General features: G+C 45.3%; 1 protein-coding gene across 1 annotated transcript; it reads left to right on the plus strand.

Moving 5' to 3' along the window:
* Positions 1-8: 8 nt before the first annotated feature.
* NSUN5 (NOP2/Sun RNA methyltransferase 5) lies at positions 9-27877 on the plus strand. The gene is made up of 10 exons (XM_073670754.1): positions 9-327; positions 6622-6744; positions 9830-10001; positions 12118-12226; positions 12485-12632; positions 12715-12830; positions 12966-13144; positions 25650-25860; positions 25951-26097; positions 27059-27877. The coding sequence occupies exons 1-10, from the start codon at positions 235-237 to the stop codon at positions 27246-27248; spliced, it is 1488 nt and encodes a 495-aa protein (XP_073526855.1). The 5' UTR covers positions 9-234; the 3' UTR covers positions 27249-27877.
* Positions 27878-27973: the final 96 nt, after the last annotated feature.

The raw sequence follows: 27973 nt of genomic DNA on the forward strand, positions 1-27973 counted from the left end.
ATGGGCTCAGACAGGCACATGGGGGGGGCATGTGTGTGTCCTGGTGGGCGGTATGTCACATTATCTATTTCTACTCCGAGATACTGTGTCCATTTACAGAATACTGCCGGCTCTCTGCACAGCACTCAGCCACTGCAGCCGTCAGGCGAGCGCTCTGTGCTGGAGTCGTAAAGCGTAGACGCTGTACGGCAGCAGGCAGAGGAGACACGTGTGCCGGCGGTGAGCGGAGCGGTCATGGCTCTGTACCAAACTGCGGCCGGGATCCTGGAGAAGCTGCAGCGTAAAGAGGGCGCAGTGAAGACCCTGGTGTATGACAGTGGTTACAAGGTACAGGCGGTGTATGGAGGCCGGGAGCTGCTATGTGACCCGTATGTGCGGGCTATACACGTGACTGGTGCCAGGGGGGATATCAGGACAAGTGCAGTGTGCTTAAAGGGGAATTCCATTTATAGCCCGGTATAGGTAATAACCACTAGATCATGGGGGGCTGAGATCCTCCCGGACGTGCTCTTCTAATCGGGGGAGGTACATAGCATGGAAATGATGGCGATACTTTTTTCACAGGGTCGTCCCTGGTTGTTCATATAATACATTGCTGGACAAGCTTCAGCTTCTTATTTAAAGGGGTTTTCCGGGATGATACAAAATTCGCCCTGGGGGATGTCATAAGATGGAGAAATACCTATGATTGCCCCTTCCTGCACCGCCGCTGTGATGGTCACCACTGCTCCAGGAAATGATGGTATACTAGCCTTTAGTCACCTGACCACTGCAGCCAATCACTGGCCTCAGCAGGGATATTTATTACATGTACAGCGCATGACTGCCAAGGCATAAACTTGTGATGGGCAGTTCGCTTTTATTGATTCTAAATGGACCCCTACATCAGTGTGCACACAGCGGACAACACGATAGTCATGTGACCGCACCCAGTCCTGACGCTCACCTTCACGTGGTAATAGCTCAGTAATGCTTCCACTTGTGCCAGTGATTGAGATTTTTTTTTTCCGCTACACTTTGTACTTTGTTAAATTTATGTCTAAATGTTTTTCATTTATTTGTGAAAATATATGAATATTGGTGAAAAATTCGCAATTTTCAAACTTTCATTTTTTTTAACCCTTAAACCAGTTAGTCATGCTGTATAAAATAATTACCATATTTTTCGGACTATAAGACGCACTTTTTTCCTCAAATTTTGGAGGAAAGTGGAGGGTGTGTCTTATAGTCCAATATACATAAATACTGTGGCTGTGAGTGGTGGGGGATGTGGAGGAAGCGACAGTGGCGGAGTAGCGGTGCACAGGAGGCAGTAGCCGCCTGCTGCAGCCTACAGGGTGCCCGATACTAAAGAAAATGAATATTCGCCCATGGGTGTGGGGAGCAGTGAATATTAATTTTCCTTAATAACCAGCACACTGTGCCCACAGCGCAGCTCCCGGTAAGTATGGCCCCCCTTATCCTTCATCCCTGTATGTCTGGCTCCCTGTCACGCAGCACAGAAGAAAAAAAAAAAAAAAACTTTCATACTCACCTCCTCTCTCCTCCAGCTCTGTGCGGGAATAGTCACTGCTCCCCACACGGGGACTGCATGCGTGGGGAGCAGTGACCATTCATTCTCCCTAATAGCGCGCACACTGTAGCCGCAGGCGGCTCCTGCTGTCCTCGGCGGTCAGCGTGCCAGCTATTAAAGGCCATGAATATTCACCACACCCATGGGTCCCTGTGACGTGTGCTTTTTTCCCCTCACCTCCCGGCGCATGCGCTAAGCGTGGCTCACAGAGAGTGCGCTTTGTTTCCTCCCAGTCCCATTTGGCTGCGCGCAGTGCTCTAATGCGCAGGCATCGGGGAGTCCACAGTGAAGAACCGGGGACCTGTGACGTGCGGAGAGGGGGGGGATATGATAAATGTGTACTTAGGTGGGGAATTGGTGAAATAATAAGCAGATGGGGGGGGGGATAGCTTGGTGTCCGGGGGATGCCAAGCCTGTGAAACACCCAGGAGATAAAACTACATTTCTCTGCATTCAGACTTCTACTATGGGCCATACAGGTATGTATAGATTTACTTTTCTATACCCTGTATGCCCATAGTAGAGGTCTGATAACTCCAAAGTGGTGACAGATTCTCTTTAAATGAACTTTCAGGGGCCTTTATATTAGAAGTGATACCATCTTAAAAACCACACCCCACAAATACTTCAAAGCTGCTGTCAAGAATTTTTTTAACCCTTCAGGTGTTACAGAGGAATGAATGCAAATTGTCCCCATTTTGGAAACTAGACCCATCAAGTAATTTATCTATGGGTTTATTGAGCATTTTGAACCTGTAGGTGCTTCACAGAACTTTTAAAAATGTAGATATGAAAGCAAAAATTACGTTTTTCCGCTAAAATGTTGTATTGGCGCCAAATTAGTAATTTCACAATGCATAATAGGGGAAAATGGACCCCATAACTTGTTGCACAATTTCTCCCGAGTGCGATGATATTCCATATGTGGTTGTACACTACTGTTTGAACACATGGCAGGGCTCGGAAAGGAAAGAGTGCAATTTGATTTTTGGAGCGTAAATTTGTTTGTAATAGATTGCGGACGCCATGTTGCTTTTGCAGCGGCCCTGACATGCCAAAACAGCATAAACTGCCCACAGGTGACCCTATTTAGGAAACTATGCCCCAGGTGTACTGAGCATTTTTAACCTACAGGTTTAGAACATTTAGATGTAAAAACGAAAAATTTAATTTTTTTTTCCCACTAAAATGCTGTTTTAGCACCAAATTTATAATTTACGCAAGGGGTAACTGGAGAAAATAGACCCCATAATTTATTATGCAATTTTTATTGAACGTGGCAGCCCCCCATATGTGGTTGTACACTACTGTTTGAACACACAGCAGGGATCGAATGGGAAGGAGCGCTACTTGGTTTTTGGTACACAGATTCCATTTGAATAGATTGTAGGCTCCATTAGCCGAGCCCCTAAGGTGCCAGATCAGCAGAATCCCCTCCCCCCAGGTGACCCCATATTGGAAACTTCACTGCCTAAGTAATTCATCTATGGGTGTAGTGAGTATTTTGCACCCACATGTGCCTCACAGAATTTCATAACATTGGGATGTGGAAATATAACATTTTAGTGGTAAAAATGTAATTTTTTTTATTTGCCGCAATTTTTTTTTAGGTACACAAGGGTTAATATGTGAAACTGGACCCCATAATTTATTGCACAATTTCTCCCGAATGCGGTGACTCCTCATATATCGTCAGAAATTACTGTTAGGCTACACATCAGAGCTGAGAAGGAAGGAAGGAATAGTTTGTGGGCGACATTAGCGGAGCCCCTAAGGTGTCAGGGCAGCAGAAAAACCTCAAAAATGACCCCATTGTAGAAATTACACATCTCAATGAATTAGTCTATAGCTGCAGTGACTATTTTGCAACATCCACGCCAGGCTTTATTCTGGAGATTTGCAAATCTACCAGTTTAGTGCCCATTCATTGTGCCCCCATACAGTGTAGCACCCCCACACATTGTGCCCAGCTTGTGCTTCTGGAGACACGCACCCCGTAAATTAAGTGCTCTCTCCCCACTACAATAATGCCAAACGTGGCCGCTTACTGCGGTTTAGGCACAGTGGACTCCGAAGGATTTGGGAGCGCAGAATTCACTGGATTTTATTTGAGGGGGCGGGAGCCGTCGCTTTTCCATAGTCTTTGTTCTTCCAGTAACGTGGGACTCCCTATAGTTCCAGTGACAGATGATGGACCTGAGTGGGAGCTGGTTTTGGGTGGGATAAATTAGGGTTTTATTGGTAACAGTTTGGGGTACATAACGTTTATTGATCGCTTCCAGGATAAGGCTGGGAACACATTCTTGTGTTCTACGCTGAGCACGGATTTCCATGTCAATCCCACAAAATGTGATTCAGACAAAACCCACGGAACCACCCACCATAATGAGGCAGATGGAGACACTTTGGACTCTAGCGTCTGTTCCCGATGGTATCCATCTTTTTAGGAGTACACAGATCTGTGGTCGCCCACACTTGTGCGCTAAAAAAGATGCCTAAAGTAAGCGCTGGAACAGACCAGAGTCAAAAGTGACTCCATTTGTCTCATTATAGTGAGTGGTTCCGTCTGGGGTTTCATCTGAGTTTCATTTTTGGGAATTTACATGGAAACTCCGAGGTAAGCGCTCAGAGGAGAGCGCAGGATAAATGTGTGTTGAGTCTTATTCACATTTTTTGGAGGTAGAATGAACAAATAACAGTACAAGAATATTTCTTATTTTTGTGCGGTTCACCTTGCGATATAAGTGATTAGACGACTTTATTCTTTGGGTTGGTGCTATACCAGATTTATATCTTTTTTTTATATATTTTCCTGCTATCACAGTAAAAATGCTTTTTTATATAAAATTGTTAGAATATGGTGACAAAATAAGAGCTGTAAGTTTTTTATTTTTTTGCAGAATGAGCCATATTTGGCTCAATGAATGAGGCTTATTTTGCTGGATGGTTTGGTGTTTTCATTTGTACCATTGGTTTTTTTTTTTTTTTTACTTTTTAACTTAGTCCCACTGTGGGACAAGAATGTTTTACTTTCATTGCTGGACTCCTACACTGCAGTACTCGTGTGCCTGAGATCTGTCAGTGACAGCCTGTGAGACAGAGCTTATAGCAGGACCTAACAGGCCACCGTTACACTGGGGTCATACGAAGAGCTCAAGGAACCATGGCAATGATTGGCACCCGCGATTACGATTGCGGGTAGGTGATCCTGTCAAAGGGGGTCTTTTAACCCCCTTTTAACCACTTAGGTCCAGCCGTCATGATTGACAGCAGTATTTAAGGGGTTAATTGGCCCCGATCGGTTCTAAAACCAGCCGGGGCCGATGCTGCAGGGTGTCAGACGTCATGTACAGCTCTCACCCGAGGGAATTTTGGGAGTGGTGGGGTACGATTTACCTATTCCCAATTGTCGTTTTAAAACGGTGACGAGGGAATAAGGCCCCTTAACGACCGCTGTTTTTATGCATATCAGCGGTCGTCAAGGACAGGACTGTGGAGTCTATAAGCCAAACCTCCAACGCCTCAATTTCCCTGTCTTCCAACTCCACAGCAGTGCCTCACTACTGAGAGAGTACATAAAGTGCAGCACAGATTCATCTCAACTAAAAGCCGAGATCCTTAGATCAGGAACAGAACAGACATTTATAGGACATTTCATAACTTTCCCAAATTCTTATGAAACAATTTACAGCACTTCCTGCATTGCGCTACTGTACCCAATTTATTACCATATTTTTCGGACTATAAGACGCAGCGGACCATAAGACGCACTTAGGTTTTAGAGGAGGAAAATAGAAAAAAAAATGTAAGCAAAAAAATGTAAGCAAAAAAATGTGGTCATGATGCCCTGTTAAGGAGGAGGGGGTCTGCTGCTGATACTGTTATAGGGGTAATTTCCCCCAATTCTGTTAATATAACCTATCCTGGTATTTATTGGCACCCCTCATCCCTCAATCCTGGTATGCATTGGCACCCCTCATCCCTCAATCCTGGTATGCATGGCACTCCTCATCCCTCAATCCTGGTATGCATGGCACTCCTCATCCCTCAATCCTGTAATTATACTCGTCTTTCTTCCCTCTTCTCCAGCGCTGCGTCCCGCTCTGCTGCCAGCAGTCATCTCGGTGTGAGCCCGTCACGCTGTGAGATGGTCTGCCGGAATAGTCACTGCTCCCCACGCCGGGACTACAGCCGTGGGGAGTAGTGACTATTCACTCTCGTTGATAGCACTCATACTGTAGCCGCAGCGCGGCTCCTGCTGTGGCTCAGCGTTCGTGTGTGCCCGCTATTAAAGAGCATGACTATTCACAAATCCCCATGCCCATGGGAGTGGGTTGTAGTGAATATTCATGGTCTTTAATAGCGGGCACACGTGGCCACCAAGCAGCTGCCGGAGCCGCGCTGCGGTACAGTGTGCGCGTTATTAAGGAAAATGTTAATTTTTTTTTTTTAGCAGTGGGCACAGTGTAGGCTGCAGCTTGCGGCTCCTACCTCCTGTGCCCCACTTCTCAGCTGCTGCTGCACACCCCAAACTAGCCACTGTGTGTGTGTGTGTGTGTGTATATACAGTACATACCAAAAGTTTGGATACACCTTCTCATTCCGGTGACTACCTCTTGAAGCTCATCAAGAGTGTGTAAAGCAGTCATCAAAGCAAAAGGTGGCTACTTTGAAGAACCTAGAATATAAGACATATTTTCAGTTGTGTGTGTGTGTGTGTGTATATGTATATAAATTATATTCAGACTATAAGACGTACCCCCCCCCCCCCCACTTTCCTCCAAAATTTTGGAGGCAAAAAGTGTGTCTTATAGTCCGAAAAATACGGTATATATTTTAGGAGTCAGAATTGGTCCATTTTGTACTATTTCCGACTCCACCGCCCTTGTTAAGAGGTTAAGAATAAAAAATAAATGATACTCTTTAATTCTTCCAAAAGACTCCAGTGATTCTCCGATGCATTGCTCCATGTGATATGCATACAGTCCACACGTCTGTCGTCTCCTGTGATCGCCTCCTCGGCCATAATGTTCCCTCATTCCCCCTAGAACGTGCGGCAGCTGTATGCCCTGCTCTGTGAGACACTGCGCTACTCCTCCGTGATTGAAGAGATCATCAGAAGTTCAGAGCTGCTTCGTGGACCAAAGAAATTGCCAATGAACTTGGCTACAGTAAGTAAAATATAACTCCAGTCTTGGGCTGCGGAGCGACCAAAGGTCTTGTGAAGTCAAAGTCACAATCGGACTGTCCCTATGTGGGAGTGGTATGTGCCACCATGACAGAAACTTTAGGATTAGTGTAAGTTGTTGTGAGACTTATTTTTATTTGTAGGGCCTAATACAACCCCTGGCAAAAATTATGGAATCACCGGGCTCGGAGGATGTTCATTCAGTTGTTTAATGTTGTTGAAAAAAAGCAGATCACAGACATGGCACAAAACTAAAGTCATTTCAAATGGCAACTGTAGGGCTTTAAGAAACACTAAAAGAAATCCAGATTAAAAATGTGATACTCAGTAAGGGTAATTTTTTTTCAGACCAAGCAGAGGGAAAAAATTATGGAATCACTCAATTCTGAGGAAAAAATTATGGAATCACCCTGTAAATTTTCATTTTCAAAACTAACACCTGCATCAAATTAGATCTGCTCGTTAGTCTGCATCTAAAAAGGAGTGATCACACCTTGGAGAGCTGTTGCACCAAGTGGACTGACATGAATCATGGCTCCAACATGAGAGATGTCTATAGAAACAAAGGAGAGGATTGTCAAACTCTTTTAAAGAAGGTAAATCATCACGCAATGTTGCAAAAGATGTTGGTTGTTCACAGTCAGCTGTGTCTAAAATCTAGACCAAATACAAACATGGGAAGGTTGTTAAAGGCAAACATACTGGTAAACCAAGGAAGACATCAAAGCGTCAAGACCGGAAACTTAAAGCAATATGTCTCCAAAACAGGAAATGCACAACAAAATAACTGAGGAACGAATGGGAGGAAACTGGAATCAATGTCTGTGACCGAACTGTAAGGCTATGTGCGCATGATGCAGAAATGCTGCATATTTTTTCCGCTTCTCCCTGGCAGGAAAAACGCATGCGGTTTTTACATGCGTTTTTCCCACCAGGTAGAAGCGTTTGTCAAGCGTTCTTCACATGCATTTCTGCATGCGGGTTATCAAGCGCTTTTCCAAGCGATTTTAGCATCACTTGGAAAGTGCTTGACAACTTGGTCACACAATATAAATCCATGCAACCGGCATGGATTTATAATAGTGTGACCAAGTTAGTTAAAAAAAAAAAAAGAATAAGAATGTTAAAAAATAAATATTATACTCCCCTTCTGATGTCCTCCCGGTGTTTTCTCCTCTGCGTCCGGTGTGAAGGACCTGCGGTGACGTCATTGGGTCATGTGACATGTCAATGACGTCATGGCAGGTCCTTCACAACACCGCGACCCATACAGCAGACCAGACGGAGGGGAGAAAACACCGGGAGGACATCGGAAGGCAAGTATAAATTTTTTTTTTTTTTTTTTAGTTTTAAATTCTTTTTTTAACAGGTTCTATGGTACCCAGGTCTGGATGAAAGTCTCCTCTTCTCCAGACCTGGATACCATCCGCACATTGAACCGTGTGATATCCGCATGTACAGATGCAGTGATGCGGATGTCACGCGGTCCAATGTAAGTCAATGGCGGCGATTACGCTGCGTATCCGCAAAATTAATGGACATGCTGCATATTTTTCCGCAATGATAATCCACAGCATGTGCACAGCACATGCGGATTATCATTGGGGACCATGGGGCACGTATTACCAAGCGTTTTTTAGCGTTTTCGCTGCGGAAATTCCGGGGCAAAAACGCTTGAAAAACGCATAGTGGGCACGCAGCCTAAGAAACCGCCTAAAGGAAATCGGATTTACATACAGAAAAGCTAAACATAAGCCGTCATTAACGCCTAAACAGAAAAAAACAAGGTTACAATGGGCTAAGGAAAAGCAATCGTGGACTGTGGATGACTGGATGAAAGTCATATTCAGTGATGGATCGCGAATCTGCATTGGGCAAGGTGATGATGCTGGAACTTTTGTTTGGTGCCGTTCCAATGAGATTTATAAAGATGACTGCATGAAGAGAACATGCAAAGTTCCACAGTCATTGATGATATGGGTCAGCATGTCAGGTAAAGGCACTGGGGAGATGGCTGTCATTACATCTTCAATAAATGCCCAAGTTTACATTGATATTTTGGACAGTTTTCTTATCCCATCAATTGAAAGGATATTTGGGGATGATGACATCATTTTTCAAGATGATAATGCATCCTGCCATAGAGCAAAAACGGTGAAAACATTCCTTGAAAGAAGCCACATAAGGTCAATGTCATGGCCTGCAAATAGTCCGGATCTCAATCCAATTGAAAATCTTTGGTGGAAGTTGAAGAAAATGGTCCATGACAAGGCTCCAACCTGCAAAGCTGATCTGGCAACAGCAATCAGAGAAAGTTGGAGCCAGATTGATGAGTACTGTTTGTCACTCATTAAGTCCATGCCTCAGAGACTGCAAGCTGTTATTAAAGCCAGAGGTGGTGCAACAAAATACTAGTGATGTATTGGAGTGTTCTTTTGTGTGTTTTTTTTTCAGGATTCCATAATTTTTTCCCTCTGCTTGGTCTGAAAAAAAATTACCCTTACTGAGTACCACATTTTTTTTCTTGATTTTTTTTTTTTTAGTGTTTCTTAAAGCCATAAAGTTGCCATTTGAAATGACTTTAGTTTTGTGCCATGTCTGTGATCTGCTTTTTTTTCAACAACATTAAACAACTGAATGAACATCCTCAGAGCCCGGTGATTCCATAATTTTTGCCAGGGGTTGTAGAAGCTGAATTACAACCATGACTTTCAGCATTCTGTCACCTAAACCCTTTTTACTTTATTGGACGCATGAAGGAAAACTGAGGTGGTGCTTGGTGACCAGCTATTTACTATGGGCTCGGGACACTAAAACCACTAACAGCTGTCTTCACCGAGCAACCGCAGCATGAATGGGGTTTTATATATCGACCATTGAAATAAATGGGCCGCCAACCATGAACCATGCAGAGGGTTCTATAGTTGCAGCTGCTCTTTATAGACACTGTCTACTATGACCAATGGGGACCCCTGCTCTATGAGGAATACATGTGCAAATAGATCGGGGCTCACACTTGATGTATATGGAATCACATGTTGTCAATGGATTTTGTCTTTCCATCTTAGGTGCTGGTTTATGACTTGCTTTTTGGGAAAGGACTTCAGTGTGGAGGGCGATGGAAATCAACAATCCTAGCACAACGAGCACGACTACATGCCGAGCTTGCAAAACTAAAAGTCAAGAGAAAGGTCAGCAGCAACCAGGACTTGGTGACATCGATGGGTGGCTCATCTGATGGTATGTAGAGAAACCTTCAACCCGCAGGAGCCATTAAAGAGGTTGTCCGATCTTTTGATACAAGAGTGACTGCAGGCTTGTGATTCCTTGCAGAATGCAAACCACACGTGGTCAGGATTCTCCGGTGTTGGCGGTCATGTGACCGCAAGTATTGTCATACTTCCAGCCACATTCCAACTAGACATACTCGGCCTTGCTCAATTTACTTGTATTGAACAAGGCTCAGCAGGTCTAGTTGGCACGTGATTGCATGTACACTCCCTGACAGAAGTTATGTCACTTATCCATGTTATGTAAATAAAAGCTTATAACCTGATGTTAAATTCATCCATTGGTTTTATAAATTACTCTTTTGAAAGCTGAAACCCTCCCAAATTTGGTTTAGGTTAAGAAAATAAATTGGCATCAATGCTGAAATATTGATCATTTAATGAACACAGAATGGTCAGATTTTGGCAAGACAAAAGTTTTGTCGCCCACAGAAAGTAATGTGATATTCAAAGAAATAATTATCTTAAAATACAAATATATGTTGCATAACATTGGTGAATGAAGTTGTGGTGCTATTAGAGTCATATTTAATATTTTGTGTGACTTCCATGAGCTTGAAGGACAGCATCCATGCTGTTCAACAATGATTCATACATTTTATTAATGAAGTCATTAGGAATAGCAGAGAATGCAGTCTTACATGCCTCTCAGAGTTAATCTAGATTCTTTGGTTTTGTCTTCCAAGCTTCCTCTTTCATCCTACCCCAAACATGCTGAATGATGTTCATGTCTGGTGACTGGGCCGGCCAGTCCTTGAGCACCTTGATCTTTTTTGCCTGGAGGAACTTTGTTGTAGAGATGGATGTATGAGATGGAGCACTATCCTGCTGCAGAATTTGACCCCTTTTATGATTTGGAATGTAAGAGGTAGCTAATACTTCTTGATATTTTAGGCTATTGATATTGCCTTCCACCTTACAAATTTTTCGCACACCCCCATACTGAATGTAACCCCAGACCATGATCTTTCCACCACCAAATTTAACTTTTTTCTGGGTTTATTTTGGATCCATACGGGCTCCAGTAGGTCTCCTGCAGTATTTTCGGCGGCTGTGGTGTAATTCTACTGAAGATTCATCAGAGAAATCCACCTTCTGCCACTTTTCCAGCGTCCATCTGATTAGCAGGCTGTGGGACTTTGCAAATGCCACACGTTTTTTTTTTTTATTTGCCTTTTTGTTTAGTGCTGGCTTCTGGGCTCTGATATGACCATGGAGGCCATTTCGAGACAGAACCCTACAAACTGTTCTAGTTGACACAGGGACTTGAGGTGACCAGGCCTGTTGGAGCTCTGCTGCAGTGGAAGAGGGGCTTGCTTTGGATTTTCTAACCAACAAACGTTCCTCCTGAGCAGTTGTCTTGTGGGGTCTGCTGGACATGGGCTTGTCAAACACATCTCCAGTCTCTTGAGATCTTTTTTTAATTTTTTGTACTTGACGCTGAACCACCTCTGCAGTGGATCTGGTCTTCAGCCTCTTGATAATCAAGGCTTTGGTCGCAGGGTGGATTTTTGGCATGTTGTCAGAGCAAGTTGCTGTTCAAGTGAAGGTCTGGGGTGCTGGGTTTCTTTTTATACACACCCACTAATTAACCGATCATTTACTGAGCACTGGTGAGGATGTAAACTAGGATTGGGTGCATTATATGACCAGGCGACAACTTTTGTCTTGCCAAAATCTGACCATTCTGTGTTCATTAAATGATCAATATTTCAGCATTGATGCCAATTTATTTTCTTACCCTAAACCAAATTTGGGAGGGTTTCGGCTTTCAAAAGAGTAATTTATAAAACCATTGGATGAATTTAACATCAGGTTATAAGCTTTTATTTACATAACATAGATAAGCGACATACACTCCCTGACAGAAGTTATGCAAATCACATACATGTGGTCACATTACTGTCTTCTCTTGCTGGCAACACTGGAGAATCCAGACAGCTGCGGTGCTCACTATAAGGATTCGGAAGTCTGCAGTCACATAAAGTGACTGAAGACTTTTATGAGAAGGCCGGACAACCACTTTAATATGTCTATGATTTGCTATCTAAGCATTTCTCTCGTAGGTCCTGTTTTGCCACGATATGTGCGTGTCAACACACTGAAGACCTCCATGGATGATGTCATGACTTACTTCAAGCGCCAAGGTTATACCTACCTTGGTAAAGCTCGCAGGTAAGCAGCCAACATGGTATTGATAATAACAGTGATTATCTACGATTACTCCTCAAAATGTTACGTTTTGGAGTACGTGGCCTGTCTGTAACTCCATGTAAAAACTGAAAATGCAGCTTCCAACTTGGGGCTATGGAGCTCCTCTCCCTAAAATGTCAACGAGCACTTGCCCTGATACAGGGACCTTCTGTCCTCTGGTAGACCACCTCTATTGAAATTTATGATGATCTGGTTATAGATTGATATTTTCCTCTGTAGTATCCAGGAACTGATAGATTTTGGACAGAAATCTGGGAAGTTGTTCCTCCAGGATCTCCACATCCCAAACCTGCTAGTTTTTCCACCCAGTACAGATTTTCATAAGGACTCCTTGTACACAGCTGGACTTATTATATTGCAGGATAAGGTGAGCATACCCCTGTTACATTCACATAAAAAGAACTTGTCATCCACTCCAGGCACGTTACTAATAACTCTTGTTTCCCCAGGCTAGTTGTCTCCCAGCATTACTCCTGGATCCACCTGTGGGGGCCTGTGTCATTGATGCTTGTGCTGCCCCTGGAAATAAAACAAGCCAGCTGGCGGCCATAGTACAGAACAAGGGGTAAGCGATTAAATTAAATGAAGGAGTGTGCAGTGTGCTGGACCCCTTCAGTCTACTGCAGTAGACCGTTGATGAGTAGTTTAATGCATGATCTCGCTACCATTGGTGCGCTTTAAAAACTTTTAATAATTCCAGAAAAGTTTTCGCCTTTGACCTGGATACCAAACGTTTGGCAACTATGAGTACACTGCTGCTGCGTGCTGGTGTCACATGTCAAGAACTGGCCAACGTGGACTTCCTAACAGTCAATCCGAGCGAACCAAAATATCACAAAGTCAGCCACATCTTGGTGGATCCATCATGTAGCGGATCAGGTAATTAGTGACTTTTGTACAAATGTGAGGCATCAGAGTCGCCTTGTAACTATGTTTTTAGGTTCTCAGTGGGGTTGTCCTGGATTTTTAAGAGGTTACCTATTACTGCATAGCCCTGCTAAAGTTCCACAAATAAAATTAAAAAAAAACATCTCTTCACCTCTCGGACTACCGCCATTTCTGTGATGTCAGTGTTAAGTCTTCCAGCGGTTACGTGACAGTAAGTCATGTGACAACTTCAGCCAATCAGCAGCCGCTGTACAGTGTACTGATTTACAGATCGGTGTAAACAATAGAGACCACAGTGTTCAATGGAAGACAGCAGCCCCTTTAAGTAACTGATTAATGAGGGAAAGGGTCGGATCCCATCAGTCTAATATTGAGGGCCAATTCTGAGTAGAGGTCAGTAACATTATAAGGGTTCGCTCACACCTGTGTATAAAATCAGCGAGTGCAATGTGAAAAAAATCTCATTGCACTCTCAACAATGTTATTCAATTAGGCAGTGTTCATCTGCGAGTTTTTCCTCACCTGGATTTGGGGTGAGGAAAAAATCTCAGCATGCTGTGTATGGCCGCGTAAAACTAAATGACCGAGACTCATCAATGGGTGCGAGAAAAAAAATTGCATGGCACACAGACCATGCATGTGCCATGCAATTATTTATTTTTTAAGCTGCCCTTTTGGGTAATATGGTAATTGCTATATGTTATCCCTATAGGGGTGTGAACACCTCTTGTTAGTATATTCCCAGCGTGAACCATCAGAATAGAATAGATATATAGATAGAAAGATGTCATTGAGATATATAATTAGTGCAGTGTGTGTAGCTTACTGTATATGTATTTAGCTAATAAATAAAAAAAAAAGGTGTGGGGTCCCCCTTAATTTTATTAACCAACTGAGGGAAAGCTGAGAGCTGGTCTCAATAGTCTGGGGAGGGGGCAATAAACATGGGGCTTACCAGGCTATTAATATCAGCTAACAGCTATCTACTTAGCCTTTACTTGTTAAAAAAAAAGTAGTGGGGTCCTCCTTATTTTTAATAACCAGCAAAGGCTAAGCAGACAGGTGCAGGTTGATATTAATAGGCTGGGAAGGGACCATGGATACTGACCTCCTCCCAGACCAATAACACCAGCCCTCAGCTCCATTTCTGGAGCTTAGCCTTTACTCTTAACGCATGCCCTGGTGCATTGGCAAGCACCCAGGTTTTGGGGTTGATGTCAGCTTTGTATTGTCAGCTGACATCAAGGCCAGGGGTTAGTAATGGAGAGGCGTCTATAAGACACCCCCATTTCTAACCCCGTAAGTTTAAAGCCAGCCGGAACACGCTGACAGTAGCTTGTGAATCCGGCTGCTGCTACGAGCACTGACGTCACTAAGGTTAACATAGTTCATAGCTGATGAACTGCGTTAACCTTACTGAAATCTCCGCATGCAGCGTGATGCTTGGGTGTATATGCCCAAAAAAGGAAGCACGTTCTCTTTGCCGGCACCATTATAGTCTATTGCCCCGTCGGCAAATACGCCCGAATCCCGTTTTGCGGTGGGGTTCGGACATATGCCCGAAGGGACCCACAAACGTGAAGAAAAGCACAATGTGAAAGCACCCTTAGGCCCATAGTAAAAAAATAAAATAGCCCTGGATAATCCCTTAAATATCACACAAATCCCTAAAAAATCCTGCTTTTGAAGATTATGGATGCATTTTTTTATTAGGTGTACACAGTTTGTAGAAACTTCTAAAAATTGAGGTTTTCAAGCAGAAATTCCTTCAGGAAACTTTTTTCTTTTTTTTTCGGAACAGCTTCAGGAAACTTCAGGGAAAGAGTTTTCTGAAACTGTTTTGGAAAAAAAAGACGAGTTACTTACCGGTAACGGGATTTCTCAGAGCCCATGACGGCACCACGGAGAGAGGGGATCCGCCCTTCAAGGACAGGAAACCTACAGATAAAAGGGCGGTGCCTCTCTCCCGCATCAGTTGTTTACAGAGCATGAGAGGACCACCAGGTTAGTAACAAAAAAATTTACAATTTAAGACCTCGTCAGACACACCACGTGGCTACAATAATTAACTAACGAGTGTGCGCACCCACACGTGAAGGGAGGGAATGTACGGGTGCCGTCATGGGCTCTGAGAAATCCCGTTACCGGTATGTAACTCGTCTTTCTCCTTCCCCCATGACGGCACCACGGAGAGAATTACAGAGAAGTGACTCATTAGGGGGGGGGACCACAGCTTCCAGAACCCTTCTCCAGAAAGAAAGGTCCGAAAAAGAGGTTAAGTCTAGCCGGTAGTGATTAAAGAAGGTAGAGGGGGAAGAACAGGTTTCCGCTCTACATATCTGCTCTATCGTAGCACCGGCCTACTCCGCCCAGGAGGCTTCTTATTGTTCTGCCATGGATTCCCCGGATTAGCACAGAAAGTAGGGTGCACCATTTCCTGACTTCTATGAAAATTGGAAGCTATCTTCAGAAGATAAAGTAGCTCCGGAACCGACCCATCTTCTAGGATCTGTATAGACAAAGGATTAACCGAAAAAGCTTGGATGTCATAAACTTACCATGCTGAAGTCAGGGCCACCGGGATAATAGTCTTTATTGTGAAGACCCTGAATCCATGGGTTCAAGCAAAGGCATGTTACAGCCGTAAGCACTGGATTCACATCCCAGGGTGCCATCTTTGGACTGAAAATGGGCCTATATCCAAACTCACTTTCACATTCCTTGCTTATTCAATGAAGGTTGGATACTGTTCCAGTAGTCCACGGCTAAAAAGGTCCACTTGCAATTCTCTTCCTCTTTATATGAGGTGCTGTTAAAGATAAAAGGTGAGACTTCGCCATCTGAACTGATTAGACATAAGTGTCATTAGGGATCTTGGCAGAGTTCCTCCATAATGGATTATGTAAGATAAAGCTACTCTGTTGTATGACAAAACCTTTACATGGAGACCATGTATAGATGAATGGAGCTTTCTTATATACTGCCTAAAGCTTCTTCAGGTTAGAGGAACCGGGTCTTTAGTGGCAGCCCATGGGTGTGTACCCGTGACCATACTACTACTGGAATGTAGGAGATTACTTATTAACAGCAATATTGCCTTGTTCAGAGTTGTGGCCAGACTGCTTTTAATTTTGACATATAGCAGGACTCCTTATCCTACCTTGGGAGAGTACGGCTCTTACTCACTACCCAGTGAGTTTTGCAGCACTCGATGGTCTGCAGATAATCCTGAAATAGTTGAGGTAAACTATTGTCAATGCCTCTTCCTTTGATATGAGAGTTGTTTTAACTACTATAATCCTCCATAAAGCCTTAAGGCTCATTAACATCTGAATGGAAGGACACAAACTGAAAGCCTTAAACCCTCATTTTATGCCAAGAACTATTCTCAGGAATTTGATGTTTCATGTGAATTGGAACCTGATTGTATACCTCCTTAAACGCCTATACTACTATATTCCAATCTGGAACTGCAGATTTACTAGCAGTTCTTCTAGAGTCCATTTCCAATGATCTGACTCTCAGGAATCTCAGCAGCCCCTTCGGGTTGTAGCAAACCCAGGTAGGACTGGGTTAAATAATAGCTTTACAGGTCTTGATTAGGGCCCCTGGAGCTAAGCACTAGAGCAGGCTAGGCATTCACCTTAGTCAGACTGCTGGAGAGCAGAGCAGATGGTATGTGTCTTGGAGCTAATCAGAGACACAGGCCAGGCTCCACCAGAATTAGTGGTTACCTTGGATAAATATTGTTTTGTTTGATCAAGCTAGGTTAGCTGAACTGTATATGAGTAGTCAGGGTCTGTCCTATTTAGTCAGTACTTGGACAAGACCAGAAATATTAATGTTTACGACTTCTGTGCAACATATAAAAAGTAAGAAAACTGCGCTCAATTGGACCAAACCCCAATGGCTGTATGAGCACTACATGATGCCTCCCACCTTTAAGGGTGAAAACGTACAAGGTTTATATTATTAGCTTGCAAAACTAAGGAAGCGCTCTCATTGTTACCCGCCTCCAATCGGCATTTCACCGAGCCAGCTGAGCACCAGCCAGGAATACTGCTACCCTCAGTCTCAAAATAGAGGCTATGATATTTTTCCCCCTGAATTCGGTAAGCTTGCCATGCACAGTTTACAGTCTCTGAACCTGGTTTTGTCAGACAAACTTAGTTGTGGAACCAGTACCTTTACAAAGAGGGACTATGAGGCACAGACACCCTATAAAAGCACTACAAGGCACAGGGGCACCCTGAAGCACTGAGAGACACTATGAGGTCCCATTAGGTACTAAAAGGCACTGTGAAGTGCTATGAGCTACTAACAGGCGCTATACGGCACTATGAATACATCATAAGGCACTATGATATGCTATGAGTCACTATGGTATGTTATGCTATGAAGAGCCATAAGGCGCTATGAAGTGCTATGAGGCACTACGCCATGAGGCACTGTAAGATGCTATACGGCACTACAATGTGCTTTGAGACACTACAATGTACCATGAGGCACTGTGAAGCGCTATGAGGCACTATAATGTGCCTAGAGCCACTATAATGTGCCATGAGGCACTGTGATGTGCTATGAGGCATTATGCCATGTGCCACGAGGCACTATTAGGTGACATGAAGCGCTGTGCCCTGAGGCGCCGCGCTATGATGTGCCCTGAGGCGCCGCGCTATGATGTGCCCTGAGGCGCCGCGCTATGATGTGCCAGGAGGCGCCACGCTATGATGTGCCAGGAGGCGCCATGCTATGCCATAACCACGCTATGATGTGCCATGAGGCACCACGCTATGACGAGCTATGCTATGATGCGCCATCTATGAGGCATTAAGATTTGGCATCTGTGAGGCACTATGATGTAATATAAAGTGCTATGATGTGCTCTTTGTGAAGCGCAAAGAGGCTTTATAAGGCACTGTGAGGCACTGCGCTCAGATTTTTATTTAAAAGAGCAATCCCTGTGAATGAAGGATAAACCTTTCCTTTGGGTGGTAAATCTCAATTGTCAGACTAGCCCCACCCGAAGGAGCCAACTGATGAGATGCAGCTGGACACAGACATTCACGGACCAAGTGCTGTATTAACACAGACAGGGCAACAGTAAAAACCTCAGTGTTAGTTTAACATTTACTGAGCAGATTGAGGCTCATTTTTGTGGTAAATTCTGAATCCTAATCATGAGGCTCTGTGCGGCCCCGATATGTGGCTAACTTTAGCCTAGAGGTCTAAGGTCCAGCAACTTTTTAAAGCACGATGCCCTTAGCCCAGATGGGTTCTTACAGAGCGCATCCACTTTTGCGTTTTGCACTAACATCCTTCAGCCTTTCCTAGTACCATAACAAGGAAAGGGCCCCATAACAAGGTAAACATTCACGAAGATCACTCACCACCAGCTGTACGGAATCGGAGGCTGGAACGAGTCACAGGCCTGTTCCTCACCCTCTGTCCATGCCTGAGTAATACTGGGGTGGTCCCAGGCAGGGGCGCCTTTAATAGTGCGCCGATCAAAGCTGGAGCTGCTACCCCCGGGCAGGGGCGCAGCTCAACAGGTGCTCCCATTGATGTGCAGAGCTGGAGCTGCTGATCCCAGACGGCGCAGTCCCACAGAAGCTTCTCCACTGATGCACGGAGCTGGAGCTGCCGACCCCAGACAGGGGCGCAGGTTCACAGCTGCTCTCTCACTGACGTGCAGAGCTGGAGATGCTGATCCCAGACAGGGGCGCAGTTACCACAGCAGCTTCTCCATTGATGCACGGAACTGGAGCTGCCGACCTCAGACAGGGGTGCAGGTCCACAGCTGCTCTCTCACTGACGTGCAGAGCTGGATCTGCCGACCCCAGACAGGGGCGCAGCTCCACGGCAGCCTCTTCCAGAGAACCGGCCATCAGGAGAGTTCATAGCTCTAAGGTGAGGTCATGATCCACTCCTCTCTGGACCTCCCTTCGCACACCCTAAAGGTCCACTGACCTTAGCGGTGGCGCCTCAGGACACCGCACCAGCCGAGGCAGGGGACTCCCGCTGCCTGGATCGGACTGGCCGGGCCTGGCATCCCACGACTTCCACTTATGTCTTCTGGCACCCCGCAGGTTTGCCGGACTGTAGGATCCCATCAAGGACAGGAAACCAACTGATGCGGGAGAGAGGCACCGCCCTTTTATCTGTAGGTTTCCTGTCCTTGAAGGGCGGATCCCCTCTCTCCGTGGTGCCGTCATGGGGGAAGGAGAAAACACGTATATTACTTACCGGTAATGTGTTTTTTCGGAACCCATGACGGCACAACGAGAGAGGGGATCCGTCCTTCAAGATAAAAAGAGCGGCGCCTCAGTGGATTACAGAGAATGAGAGGACACTCCAGTTAGAGTACATTAATCTTATTAACTATATACAAATTTCACCCATGTGAATACTTCAATACCCACCAACCGGAAGGTGATCACCATAGTAACAGGGAGGGAATGCAAAGGTGCCGTCATGGGTTCCGAAAAAACACATTACCGCTAAGTAATATACTTGTTTTTCTGTCACCCATGACGGCACAACGAGCGAATTACAGAGAACTAGGTATGTAAGGGAGGGACCACAGCCTGCAGAACCCTTCTCCCAAACGTGAGATCAGAGGAGGCGGAAAGGTCAAGCCTATAGTGATTATAGAAAGTGGACGGAGATGACCATGTGGCCGCCTTACATATTTGCTCAATGGGCACGTCCGCTCTTTCTGCCCAGGAAGTTGCCATGGCCCTTGTAGACTGGGCCTTCAGATTGTCAGGAGGATCTCTGCCTGACCCCGTATAGGCCATCCTGATAGCTTCCCTGATCCACCTTGATAGAGTGCCTTTTGAGACCTTCGTCCCTTTCCGGGAGCCCTGAAAGGAGACAAATAGAGCCCTATCCATCCTCCATGAGCTTGTGGATGCTAAATAATGTATAAAGCATCTCCTGACATCCAAGGTATGACATTTTTCCTCCTTGCTATTTTTTGGTTCAGGACAGAAGGATGGTAGGGCTGTCTCCTGAGACATGTGAAACTTGGATACAATTTTAGGTAGGAAAGCAGGGTCTGGTCTCAAAACTACTCTATCGTCTAGAATTAAGGTAAAAGGTGGATCTGCAGATAGAGCCTGTAACTCACTAACCCTCCATGCTGATGTCAAGGCCACAAGAAGTATTGTTTTTAGGGTAAGTAACTTTATAGACCCTGAGCTAAGGGGCTCAAAGGGAGAATTTTTCAATGCGTTTAGCACTAAGCTCAAATCCCAAGAAGGGCCCCTTATTATAGGGGCTGGTTTGGCTCTACTGCATGTCCTTACAAACCTGGAAATCCATTTGTTACCGGCCAGATTATGATTATACAAGGCCCCTAAGGCAGAGATTTGGACCTTTTAGGGTGCTAACCTCTAGGCCTTTTTCCAGCCCTTTCTGAAGAAATTCCATAATGGGATTTCCGGAGACCCCCCCCTCACACTACCCCCACACACCCCAGGGAGAATCCCTCAGATGACAAGAATTTCATCCAGGTTCTACCGTAAATCCTAGTAGTGATCGGTTTCCTACTACCTAGAAGAGTAGTAACTAGATTAGATGAGAATCCCCGACCTTCTAGCAATGGCCTCTCAAGTTCCAGGCCGCTAAGTGCAATCCTTTCACCTGAGGATGGAATATAGGACCTTGAGCAAGAAGGTCAGGAATCTCTGGAAGAATCCAGGGGTTTGTGATTGACTTGCTTCTCAGCCAAAAGAACCATGGTCTCTTGGGCCAGAAGGGGGCTATAAGGACCACTCGTGCCTGATCCTCCCGGATCTTCCTCAACACTGCTGGAGTTAGGCACGTTGGGGGAAAGGCATAGGCCAGACTGAAATCCCATGTGCACTGGAAGGCGTCTACTACTAGAAGATTTTCTGTGGGATCTAGTGAACAGAACTTTTTTTTAATTTGCTGTTCTGACAGGTCGCAAATAGGTCGACCTCTGGAGACCCCCACATGGCAACTATCTGACGGAAGACTAAATGATTTAGGGTCCATTCTCCCTGCAATAGTGGCCTGTGACTTAGAAAGTCTGCCTTCGTGTTGTCCTCTCCTCTGATATGAAGGGCATTTAACGAGAGAACTTTCCCTTCCACTAGAGAAAATATCCTCCCCGCATAAGAGATTTTGAGCGAGTTCCCCCTTGGTGATTCACATATGCTACAGTGACCTGGTTGTCGGACAGAATTTTTATGTGATGTCCTTGTAGAAGGGGTAAGAAGCGGATTAGTGCATTCTCTACTGCTCGTAGTTCCCACATGTTTGAAGACTCCTGACTCTCCCCCTCTGACCAAGTCCACTGTATCGGGTGGTTGTCTAGATGCGCCCCCACCCCCTGGAGCTGGCGTCTGTGGTAATTACTCTGGTGAAAAGGGGAACCCAGAGGATGCCTGTCTGGAACATGTCCGTCCTTGACCACCAGTGCGGTGACTGAATTACATTGTGAGGGAGTATCATTCTGCCCTCCAGATGCCCCCGGAGGATGACCTCGTTTTTTAGGACGTCCCACTGTAACTCTCGAGTGAAATTGGGCCCAGCATACTGCTGGAATGCAGAAGGTGAGGAACTCCAGCAGAGACATGGCCCCCCTGGGAGTCATTACTAGGTTTGCTATGGCCGCCGAAACCAAGTTCTTTATTTTTTATTTTTTCTGTTCGGTCAGGCGGCATTCCTGTCGAAATGAATCCAGAGTAAGGCCTAAAAAGATCTAAGTTGTTTACGGGATCAGTTTTGATTTTTCCAGGTTTAAACACCATCCTAAGTTTTTCTTAAGATTGTGCACACCTGATCCACTTGGGCTAGGCAATAATCGTGAGTTTTTCCCACTGTTAGGAAGTCGTCCAGGTACGGAATGATCAATCGGTCTTCTTCCCTGAGATGAGCCGTAACCTCCGCTGTAAGCTTTGTGACTATTCGGGGCGCCACTGCTAGGCCGAAGAGAAGAGCTCTGTACTGGAAGTGCTTGACGACTTCCTGTACAGTTACTTCCACTCTGAGGTATCTCTGAAAGTCGTGATGGATTGGCACATGATAATACGCATCTCTTAGGTCCAGCACTGCCATGTAGCAGCCGGGAAATAATAAGCTCATCGTTGATTTTATTGTTTCCATCTTGAATGACGGAATGTTCAGGAATTTGTTCAGGCCTTTCAAGTTGATGATCACTCTGTATGAGTTGTCCGGCTTCTTCACAAGAAATAAGGGGGAATAGAACCCTCTTCTTTCCTCTTGTGGTGATGCCTCCCGTGAGACATTCTTTCGAAGGAGGCCTGAAATCTCTTCCTCCAATGCCTGCTGTTCCGGTAGAGAGGATCTTAAGGCAGTCAGGATAAATCTCTCTGGCGGGTTCCTCAGAAATTCCAGCTTTAACCCTGATTTTATCAAACTGAGGATCCATCTGTTGGAAGAGATCCTTTCCCAGGCTGGAAGGAAGAGACAGAGCCTCCCTCCCACCTGGGATAAAGAGTCATTTTGGGGGTTTACGACTATCTTGGGAGGGCCGGCCGAATAAAAACCCTTTCCCTCTCCTGGAACGATCCTCCCATCTAGGTTGTTTCGTGGATGTTCTTCTGCGAGTAAATTTCTTCCTCCGAAAGGACTGTTTGAAAGCAGAGAAAGATGATTTGGGAAATACGTTCTTGTTGTCCCCTGCTTTTTTAAGAATTGTGTCAAGAGAGGTACCGAAAAGAAAATCTCCTTCACATGGAAGAGAACATAATTTCCCTTTTGTCTGTATATCCCCTGGGCAACATTTCAGCCAGACTGCTCTACGGCCGGCATTAGACAGGGCTGCAGATCTAGCCGCTAATCTGGAGGAATCTGCAGAGGCATCAGATAAGAAGGCCGCAGCTCCTTTCAATACTGGAAGAGAAGCCAGAATAGAGTCCTGTGACTCGTTGTTTTTAATCTGGTCTTCTAACCTGTCTAACCAAACCATGAGGGATCTTGCCGTACAGGTTGCGGCTATAGCTGGTTTCAATGCCCCTGCTGATGATTCCCTGATACCCTTAAGGAAGGTATCTACCTTCAGGTCCAGTGGGTCCTTAAGCATCCCTGTATCTTCAAAAGGGAGAGAAGATTTTTTAGAAGCCTTGGACACCGCAACATCCAGCTTCGGGGCTTTAGTCCAGGATGCGGTATCTTCCTCATCAAAAGGATATTTTCTTTTGAAGGAGGATGGAAGGGGACCCTTTTTCTCCGGCTTTCCCACTCCTTCTTGATAAGCCCCTGCACCTTATCGTTAATCGGGAAAACTCTGTTTCTTCCGATCCAGGGTACCAAACATTATATCTGGGACTGATTTATTTATTTATTTTATTTTTTTTTTTTGCCTTCTGGTCAATTAACCCCATTGTGGACCTGACTGCTTTAACTATGCTATCAACACTCTCCAGGGGAAAACAGTAACCTGTGCCTGTGTCGCTATCCGAAGACAAAGAATCAGAGTCATCCAGCATTCCCTCATCGGATTCTGAATCTGAAAGGGTGGGAGGGGTTTTTGCTCTATGGGTCTGGGATGCTTCTTTTGCTTGAGAAAACGATTTTGGCGATCTTTCCACCTCAGACCTAATAAGGGTTTTTAAATTTGAAGCAAAGTTCGGAGTTCCCTCCGAAATTGTTTCCTCAATACACGGCTGGCATAACTTTTAAGGCCAGTCCTTAGTCAGACCCCTTTCACACAGGGCACACACCCTGTATTTGGATTTCCCTGTACACTTTTTAGGGACATCCTGACCAGAGGAAAAGGAGGAAGGAGAGGGAGAGCGAGACAAAACAGAAAAAAGTCTACATTAATACGTCGACTTTCATGTAGCTCACTCACCACCCAGTAGATAAAAACAGGGTACCGGAACGGGAGGCAGGACGGTATTCGACATTTCTCCTCGGGAGACCGTGGAATCCTCAATCCTGCTTGAGCTATGCCGGCTGGATCTTGAATCCTTGGTACTGCGTGTCTCAGAACGCCCACCGCTCCTACTCTGCAGTGGACGCTGCTCCTGGGTGCGCTTCTGGTGCCGAGGCTGTACACGCTGCGGCTTCTCCGTCTCCTCATGCTGCTGCAGCATGGTCTGCTGCTCTTGCTGCTGATGCGGTGGGGAGGGCTGCTGTGAGGCCATTATGGCGCACTGCGCCCCTGCCTAGCCGGTGATCTACCCTTAAGTATCATTGTGCCAGGGAGATCACCGGCCGGCATCCCCGCAGCTTCCGGTACCTCTCCCGAAAATTACATTCGGGGGTCAGAGGTCCCGGTGCTCGTCATCCGGTTTTGTCACTTCCGGTCGCTCCCCGTGACGTCACATCCGGGACCCGGGGTTGCCGGGCCACCATATTGTGTAGGTGCCGCAAACCCCCGCCCGCACGCGAGGAGACCAGTGTCGGCACCCTCCGCGGCACTTCCAGCATACACAGGACCGGCCGCTGCAGAGACTGTGCCCTGTCACAACCGACCGGCCCTGGTCTGGGTAAGTTGATCTTCCTGCTGTCGCCGCCGACGAGTCAGAAGGTCCCCCATCAAGGACAGGAAAACACTGAGGTGGAGAGAAGAGCCGCCCTTTTTATCTGGAATGTTTCCTGTCCTTGAAGGGCGGATCCCCTCTCTCGTTGTGCCGTCATGGGTGACAGAAAAATATCTATTGAGGTGATTTTTGCAGTCTTGGACAATAACTACCTAGTTTGGAGAGGTTTCTTAGCAGGATGAAAGAAATTATATGCACATTGTTTTTCCACCAGGTGCTTTTAAAAACCTCTTTGGGAAAATATAAAGCTCCTCATTGATTTTTTTTTTCTATATAAAATGAACTGAAAGAGTTCTCCAAAAGTTTTTGAACAAGATTTTTGGAAAAATCTACTCCACAATACTCCATGTGCACATAGAATGTCCAAGAATGAGACATGTAATGCTTTCTTGGGTAACATTGTTAAGGCCAACACACACAGAAGGGCACGATTGATCAAGATGGGCATTGTTCACGCCAGTCTTGATGGGGAGATTTTCTGGAGTCAGACATTCCTGACTCATTCATTCCTGCACACTTTTTAATAAATCCAGCTCGTCTGAAGAAAGACGCACACCTCTGTGCAGATCACCACAAATCCTACTCCAGTCCCTGCTGGAGTAAGATTTGTAGTGTTGCGAACACTGCCGCTCATCATGGATTTGACAAGTGGCGTTCGCCATAGCTCCATCCTGCTCCAGCTCTGACCAATTTGTAATAATGCGAAAAGTTGCTAAATTTTAGCACAGCCTCTAGTTACGCCAAAATTGTGACTTTTCAAAGCTTTTTATGCTGACTTAAAGGCTTTACTGAATCGAGGCCCAGGTCTTTTTGCTAAGTTTTCAGAGCTGAAGCTGAGTAAAAACTCAGTTTTTCAGGAGTTATGAAATCTGGAGGAGGAGTTTGTGAGTTTCACCTCCAAAAACTCCCAAGAAAAACTGTGTGCCTATCCTAACAGAGAATCTTACATTTCTCAGGTATGCCAGATCGGATGAGAGTCCTCACAGATGAGGAAGGGTCTGAAAAGGAAGAGAGGCTGCGGGCCCTGTCCGCTTTCCAGAGGCGAGCATTGTCCCATGCTCTGCAGTTCCCTTCTGCGCAGTACGTGGTCTACTCTACCTGCTCAGTACACCAGCAGGAAAATGAAGATGTGGTACAGGATATTCTAGAGCAGCACCCAGACTTCAGGTACCTTATATGTGTATGGTCTCGGCTGCTGATGTACGGAGAATATAATGCTGCTTAGATCTTGCGGTATCACATCCTTGTCTTTTCCAGGTTGGTTAATGTTCTCCCCTCGTGGCCGGTGCGTGGACTGAACACGTTCCCGGGATCAGAGTGCTGTCTGCGGGCCTCTTTGTCTGATACGCTGACTAATGGATTTTTTGTAGCGCTATTTCAGCGCAGGAGCCCTGAAGAAAAAAGGTAGAAGAAAATAATGTGTTGTGACATTTGCTATCAATGCTCATCTCTTTTAATAGTGATATTTATTCTATTTGTAACCTTGGATCAGAGCAAGAGTTTTGGTGCTACAAAGTGAATGCACAGTAGCCTTCAGTGCTGCCTTCTGCCAGCTCATCAGGTCTATCATGGTGATCTTAGAATAAGCTTGTGTTTGTATATGAAGAATAACAATTATGTAAAAACACACATGTAGCTATACTGATATATATGGCAGAAGATAGAATCTGTCTTATAGGAAGTATGTAGGACCATACAGTGTACAGAAAGTGTATTCTAAACAGATAAGCTTCATGATGTGCCAAATATCTGTGCTGGAGGCCCAGCAGAGCTGTGTTACACATTCATTAGTCAGCCAACTTCCCATAGCACACAGGAGTGGGAGTGTGGGTCCTGTAGCACTGAGGAGAAGCAAATGCTGCTGGGAAATGTAGTTTTATTAGCTGAATGGACATTTCTCTTCTTACACTATATGAAGTTGGATGCACAGATGGACAGGTAGAGTTTAAAAAAGAAAAAAAAAACACAAAAGAATATAGGCAGCACAGTGGCTCAGTGGTTAGCACTGCAGCCTTGTAGCGCTGGGATCCTGGGTTCAAATCCACCCAAGTACAACATCTGCAAGGAGTTTGTATGTTCTCCCCGTGTTTGCGTGCGTTTCCTCTGGGTTCTCCGGTTTCCCTCCAAGACATACTGATAGGGAATGTAGATTGTGAATACCAACGGGGACAGTGCCCATAATGTCTGTAAAGCGCTATGGAATTAATAGCGGTATATAAGTGAGTAAAATAAAAAAAAAAAAATCTTATTGTTCATATACAGTTGAAGCCCAACATAAGTATTCATTTTAGTGGTCTTTGTGAAAGCAATGCAATTGTAGATATAACCCTTTTTAGTATTTTTTTTTTTTATTTTATATTTGCAGAATTTCCTGCATCTCTAAAGAGCTGAAGCCAGCAGGTGTACAAGTAAATGCCTCCGATGCAGAGAATGAGAGTAATGAGATGGTCCAGTCCAAAAGGAAAAGGAAATCTGAATGTATCAGTCAGGATTCAGTGATCAGCGCAAAGAAAATTCGTAAGAAGAAGAAGAAACGTAAAACGGACCAGTCCTAATGTTTTTATATACTAATGTACGAGTATATATGATTTAGAGACTGTTATAAAAGAAGAAAAAAAACCTTAAAAACATTGTTGTGCTTAAATACTTCTAAGGGAGCATTATAAAAAGAATCCACGGCTCACTCCTCCATCCACCACTCACTCGGTCTTGTGGGCCCGGGTGTTAGAATTCCAGTTTCTTGCTGTTGATCTGCAGTCTGCTTCTTAATACCTCAGTAGCTGAACCTGTGGGTGCTGGCTGTATTCAGTCCGGGCCAGACGGGAGAAAGCCTTGCCAAATCGCTGTGGACCAATGGCCATACAATTGTGAAAAATTATCATGTGCCAATTGGACATAGCGATGGTTGAAGTTTCAGCCATGTGCTACAAAAAACTGACCAACACCTCCAAACAGAATAAAGCCCCCGTCTCACATAGCGATATCGCTGCTGTGTCACGGTTTTGGTGACTCACCAGCAACCTCACCAGCGATGTCGCTGTGTGTGACACTTTGCAACGATCAGGCCCCTGCTGTGAGGTCGCTGATCGTTGCAAAGTGTCCTGGACCATTTTTTGGTCGTTGGCCTCCCGCTGGCCAGCACACATCGCTGTGTGTGACCAGCGGGACCAACGATCTGGCTGGTAACTATGGTAAACATCGGGTTACTAGGGGCACGCGCGCACTTAGTAACCCGCTGTTTACCATGGATTCCACTCTGCTACGGTGCGCGGAGGCTCCC

This window comes from Phyllobates terribilis, unplaced genomic scaffold (assembly GCF_046119375.1).
Source record: "Phyllobates terribilis strain yellow unplaced genomic scaffold, ASM4611937v1 Scaffold_2__4_contigs__length_985480577, whole genome shotgun sequence".
Lineage (NCBI taxonomy): Eukaryota > Metazoa > Chordata > Amphibia > Anura > Dendrobatidae > Phyllobates > Phyllobates terribilis.

Coding starts and splice junctions, on each gene's coding strand:
- NSUN5 (XM_073670754.1), top strand. CDS start 235: ATGGCTCTGTACCAAACTGCGGCCGGGATCCTGGAGAAGCTGCAGCGT. Junction 13,145..25,649: donor TCCATCATGTAGCGGATCAG/GTAATTAGTGAC, acceptor TACATTTCTCAG/GTATGCCAGATCGGATGAGA. Junction 25,861..25,950: donor GAGCAGCACCCAGACTTCAG/GTACCTTATATG, acceptor TGTCTTTTCCAG/GTTGGTTAATGTTCTCCCCT.